The 6,394-nt window shown below is 36.3% G+C and overlaps 1 protein-coding gene across 1 annotated transcript; it reads right to left on the reverse strand.

The window, feature by feature from the left end:
• Positions 1 to 2,150: 2,150 nt before the first annotated feature.
• On the reverse strand, positions 2,151 to 3,754 carry Pgk2 (phosphoglycerate kinase 2). The gene has a single exon (XM_034521863.2). The coding sequence runs from the start codon at positions 3,681 to 3,683 to the stop codon at positions 2,430 to 2,432; it is 1,254 nt and encodes a 417-aa protein (XP_034377754.1). The 5' UTR covers positions 3,684 to 3,754; the 3' UTR covers positions 2,151 to 2,429.
• Positions 3,755 to 6,394: the final 2,640 nt, after the last annotated feature.

Raw genomic sequence — 6,394 nt, forward strand, 5'->3', positions numbered from 1 at the left:
CATAGACATCAGGCTGAAGCAAAAGTGGAAGAAGGAGGCTACCAACACAAGCATTCTTTGTTTTTGTTTTTGTTTTTGTTTTTGTTTTTGTTTTTGTTTTTGTTTTCCATGGAAAAGTTCAGCCTCAGGGTGAGGAGGGTCTTGAGAAAGGAGGAAATGGGAGTGGTACTTATTTAATAATGACTCAGAGTCAGTAATGGATGCAAGTTTTCACTTCAAATGTTCTCTCTTTACCTGAGGATTCTCATCATTCCTTCCCTCTTCTGCTTTCTGACCCAAGAGCCTGAACCTTGTCTTTTATTTATTAAAATTACACCATAAAGGCTTTGACCATTGTTAATACAATTTTAAAATTTTTTAAATAATCCCAATATTCCCAACCCCCACTCCCTTAAAACAGAATCTAAAATCAAAGCAAAAGCACATTTCCTCATAGGTTTTACACAACCAGTTCTTCACAGGTCCCTGGGCACTGATAGCTCTTGCAATTTCCTGGTACAGGGACAGCAGTCTTTAATAATTATTTTTTGTATGAACAAAAAGGTGATGGATTACTAAAGTTAAAATAATTTCTTACAAAGTTTTAAAATTTATGCAAGTAAAGCAGCTATCTCTCTGCACACACACACACACACACACACACACACACACTCATACACATACACACATACAAAACAAAACAAAACATAACACATCAGCATTGGACAAAAGCCCTGGTCTTCAACAAGGTGAACCACTATGCTTCCTAGATTGAATTGTCTGCAACTTTATACCTCAATAAATCTGACTTCCTTTTAAATTGTTTCTAATCTGTGTGGTGGTGACATGACATCTGGCTGGTATAATTATTCTGTCAAGTTAAAACAATTTAAAAGGAAATCAAACCAAAAAATAAAAAAAAAAAATGACCCAGTGCTCATAAAACCGAAAGGTTTAGATTGTTACTGAAGAACAACAGTAGCATCGATTAGGAGGCTTAGTTGTTAAGCAAGAAAAAATATAAACCTCTGAGTGTATCAATGATGTTTCCAAACGAGAAACCTGACTTACTCCATCCCTTAAGGAACATGATAGGAAACACGGTTTAATAAAGAACACAGAAATATAAAGTTCCAAGGCTGAGCCACGTTCTGGACTAATAACGATCCTTATCTTTCCTGTGAAGTAATTCTGTTCATGAAACTGTAAGCAACATTTGATAAGGAAACATTCTTAGCAGATTTTAAATCTTTGTTTCTATTCTGTAACTATTCCACCTCCCATAATACAGTATGTGGCTGCCCACCTTAGGTAATTAAAAATGTGTTAAGGTCCTAAAATTTATAATAATTTTAAAAAATCAAAAGCATATTTTAGTATTTTGTAGAGGATGTAAAATGTGGAAGTTAATGCCTGCTCTACAAAGAGGTACCTTGCAAACAGAAGAGTCAACACATCTTCTTAGAAGTGAGGGGCAAGTGAAATAAAAGGAATTCATTGCCTCAAAATTGAAGAAATGCAAATTATAAGAGTTTAGCACTCAAACCATCATGGAAAAGAGTGCCAAAGTAGGGGTTCTATACCTGTAACCAGAGAATAAATTCCTGAGCTAAAATTCTGGGAAGTTCATTGAAACACAGTATTTTAGGTAAAGTTCATTGCTTTCCCACTCTTCACCCAAGGACTCTATCACGTGTGCACGATTAAAATTGAAGAAAATATCCTATTCTTTGCAGCTGGATTTTGAGTTTAATAGAAAAAAAGAAACTAACCAATAAGTATTTCCGTTTTTTACATGCTTTCTTACATTTAAAATGAGTTTTTACAGATATATTGTCTCCATACTGAAATACTGGCATTTTTATTTCATAACTTTATTCATACACTGATTCTGATTTTATTTTGCACATTAGTAAAAATATCAGTGACTTTTTTTCCTTTTTGAAAAGAAAATCATTGTTTCCTAAGTACTTTTTTTCTTATTTAGAAAAAATTATTAGCAGCCATCTAATTATAAGTGAGTTATATTTACATAATGATGTTCTGTTAATTTGGGTCATTTTTGCCACTTAACTCTCTGACACCCTTTATCCCATCCTTCTCCAATAGCAGACTGTGTGTCGTCTCCCACAGTCAGAGAGAAATGAAGTTGAAGACAACACATTCAACTTACTCAGCTTACTTCTTTAATAGGTGACATGAGAATGTTTCCTCCCTAGGAAGGACTGTGGGGAAGCCTGATGAAGTCTTGAAGAGAATAACAAATGTGTGACACAATTAAGGTGTTCTGATGTGTTACTGATGGATAACTCACTGGTAGCTCTTTACCTGGGTCTTGATACAGAGGAGACATTAACCAACATTGAGATGTAGGTTAGGTTGAGATGTAAAATCACTGAGTTGTTTCTGGCGTTGCGTGGAGGAAACAGGAAGCAAATGCATTGTGACAATTACATGCTGCTGAGAGCCTCTACCCCTGGAAGGGTTTTACCTTCCAGAAGCTCTAGACTTGCTCCACCTCCTGTGCTCACATGGCTGACCTTGTCTTCAGTGTTCCATTTGGCACAACAAGTAGCAGTATCTCCACCTCCTATAATGGTGACACAGCCATTGGAGGTGGCCTTTACAATTTCATCCATGAGGGCTTTGGTTCCCTTAGCAAAAGCTTCCCATTCGAATACACCCATAGGCCCATTCCAAACAATCAGCTTCGCTTGGGCCACAATTTGAGCATTGTTTTTAATGCTCTCAGGGCCACAGTCCAAACCCATCCAGCCAGATGGTATACCAGATTCTATAGTGGCTTGTCCAACTTTACAATTCTCATCAAACTTGTCACCAGTAACAAAGTCAACAGGAAAGGTTATCTTTACGCCATTCTTTTCTGCTTTGTCCATGATCTCTTTGACAATCTTGGCTCCCTCTTCATCAAACAAAGAAGCACCAATCTGCATGTTCTTGAGTTCTTTCAGGAATGTGTAAGCCATCCCACCACCAATAATCATAAAATTGACTTTGTCTAACATATTTTTGATGAGGTGGATCTTGTCTGACACTTTGGCTCCACCAAGGATAGCCAGGAAGGGCCTCTCTGGGTTTTCTAAGACCTTGGAAAAGTAATCTAGTTCCTTCTTCATGAGGAACCCAGATGCCTTCTGAGGCAAATTTACTCCCACCATGGAACTGTGAGCCCTATGTGCAGTGCCAAAAGCATCGTTGATGTAGACATCACCGAGTTTGGACAGTGATGCTCGGAAGGCTTCTACTTTAGCAGGATCAGCGCTAATCTTCTGTCCAGAAGAATCTTTACCCTTACCTTCTTCCTCCACATGGAACCGCAGGTTCTCCAGCAGGATGACAGACCCATTACTTGGGTTGGCGCAGGCTTTCTCTATTTCAGAGCCCACACAGTCCTTCAAGAATATAACATCCTTGTTCAGCAGGGACTTGAGCTCAGCAGCAACAGGCTCTAATGAGTATTTTTCTGGCATGGGGACACCGTCAGGCCGGCCGAGGTGACTCATGAGAACTACAGACTTGGCTCCATGGTCCAGACAGTGCTTGATGCTTGGGATGGCAGCCTTGATTCTCTGGTTGTTTGTAATTTGTTTATTCTTCATGGGAACGTTGAAGTCTACTCTCATGATGACTCTTTTGTCCTTAAGATCCACTTTGTCCAGAGTCAACTTACGAGAAAGAGCCATCTTGATGGTACTCAGAACAACCTCTTTACTGCTGCTGAGAGGTTGGCTTGGTGGTGATTTTTAACGCTTAAGTCTTGGCCCCGCCTTTTCTTTGTGAGTTCAGTCTCCTGCACAATAGCCATTGGTAGACTTTGAAAGGAATTCCAGCTCTGTGATTGGTCCTCCATCCTGTCTATCTTGATTTGGAAAGTTTCACAAGGTACAGACTCAAACTGCCAGCCTAGAATACTAAACAGTAAAACAGAGAGCTTGGGGCTAGAGTTGGGAAATTAGAAAGTCTTCAAATAAGAAGTATCAGAAGGCCAGATTGTTTTTCTCCTGGTTTTTGTTTCTGTATCCTCTTTCAAATCGATTAGAAAATAAAAAGCATAGCCAACCATAAGATTACAATAATAATAATAATAATAATAATAATAATAATAACAACAACAACAACAACAACATAATCCTTCCCCACATCCAATCTCTAATTAAATACAAATGATGAATATTTGAAAAGAAAGTACTGTGTTTGTTTTGTTTGTAGTCCAAGGCATCATAATGCATGTCTTTTATCCTTAATAAATATTTCTGCTGAGGTCATGGACTGCTGTTAGACTTTGTGATATACTCTAGTTTTGTGTGGGAATCATATATTTTTGTTGCCTTAGTTTATTTTTATTTTGTTTATATATCTCTCATCTATCTATCTATCTATCTATCTATCTATCTTCTATCTATTTATTTTTAGATTTCAGTGACCTTAGGACTGTTTTTAATTTACCTAAGAATTTTTGTGTTTTGCTTTTATTTGCATTTTGAACTAGAAAATAGTTTTACCATTTTTCTGACTTCTCTTTTAAAATTTATTCATCATTCAATAGTGTGTTACTTAATATTTATGAATTTATATAATTTCCAGAGCTTTGTCTGTGGTTGATTTTAAACTTGTAATGCATATGTTTAGATAGAATGCACAAAGTTATGCCAGTTTATCTGAATCTGTTAAAATTTGCTTTGTGTCCCAAGATGTGGCCCATTATAAATAGACTAAGTAAAATGTGCATGTTTTTGCATTTCAGAAAATATTCTGTACAAATTTGTTAGGTGCACTAGCATATATGATGCTATTTAGTTCTTATGTTACTGTCTATTTTTTGTACATGATTTTTCTTATAGGAGAAAATAGAGTATTTATATCATCTGTTATTATTGTGTTGGTGTTAATTTGTGTTCTTTATTTCTATTAGTACACTTTTTAAAGGTTGCATATAACTTTTTATTAATGCCATGATTAACCAATGGCTATTGTTGATACTTTAATAAAAGTTTTATTTTAAAATATAAATAAAATAGGGGACTTGTTATTTTTCTAGTAGACAGTGCTTTTAAGACACTGACTCAAATGACAGAAAAACAGGGGTTTTAGGTCTTCACCAGAGTGATACAAACATACACTGAGTATGCACTTTCCTAGGGCTTAAGTGTATAATAATCTATATCTCGAAGAGCCTGTTCTGAAGGCATTTGATTGGTTGATTGATTGAATGCAAGTGAACAAGTGGAGAGCACATGTAAGCGACTGGAGAAGGGAAGAGAAGAAAGAAAGAAAATAATTTAAAAAATAGTAATATGCTTTTGAGGAAACTTAATGTCTCAGAATTTGGTCTATAAATGTTTAGGAGTACAATCTCTTTTACTTAACCCCTTGTTTAGGATGAAGTGTCCTTTAGTCTGATTTGTTTATTTTGAAGTATGTTTTGCCTGGTACTATGGAGGCACCTGATTGCTTCCTGGTTCTTAAAATACTTTTTTTTTTTAATACCTTCACCTTAAAGTAGTTCCTAACTTTAAAGGTAGGATAAGGTTTTGTAGACAATATTTTGTTTCTTAATCTATTCAACTAGCCTGTCCTTTTGATTGTGGGATAAATATCATAACTATTCAGTTTTATTTTTTTTCCCCAAAGGTGTGCATTGATACTTGTCTTTCGGATTTTTTGTCTTCTTTTCTTTTCTTTTCTTTCCTTTCTTTCTTTTTTTCTTTCTTTCTTTCTTTCTTTTTTTTTTTTTGCTTTTCTTTTCTTGTGTTTTCTTTCCATTCTTTCTTTTTTTCTTTTTCTTTTCTTTGACAAGGTTTGTGTGTGTGTGTGTGTGTGTGTGTGTGTGTGTGTGTGTGTGTGTGTGTGTAAGATCTCTGGTCGTCCTGGACTGGCTTTGTAGACCTGCCATTGAATAGACAGAGATCACCTTTCTCTGCCCCCAGCGATAAAAATAAAGGCATGCATCACCACTCCTCTCTCTCTCTCTGTTTGTCTCTCTCTGTCTCTGTCTGTCTGTTTGTCTGTCTCTCTCTCTCTCTCTCTCTCTCTCTCTCTCTCTCTCTCTCTCTCTTTCTCTCAGATTTATTTTTTGTATATTATTGTTTTGCTTTCGTGTGTGTGTGTGTCTCTCTGTGTGTGTCTGTGTGTGTGTGTGTGTGTGTGTGTGTGTGTGTGTGTGTGTGTGTAAGGGTGTCAGATCCCATGAAACTGGTGTTAAAAAAAGTTATGAAGTACCATTTGGTTGCTGAAAATTCACCCCAGGTCCTCTGGAAGAGAAGCTAGTACTCCTAAGTGTTGAGCAATTTCTCCAGCACCTTATTTAAAATTTTATTTTAAATATATACTGTTTTGATTTTGTTATTGTTCTCCTCCCTAAGCTTCTTACAGTTCTCCCTAATGCCCTATCTAC

Source organism: Arvicanthis niloticus, chromosome 17 (assembly GCF_011762505.2).
Source record: "Arvicanthis niloticus isolate mArvNil1 chromosome 17, mArvNil1.pat.X, whole genome shotgun sequence".
NCBI lineage: Eukaryota > Metazoa > Chordata > Mammalia > Rodentia > Muridae > Arvicanthis > Arvicanthis niloticus.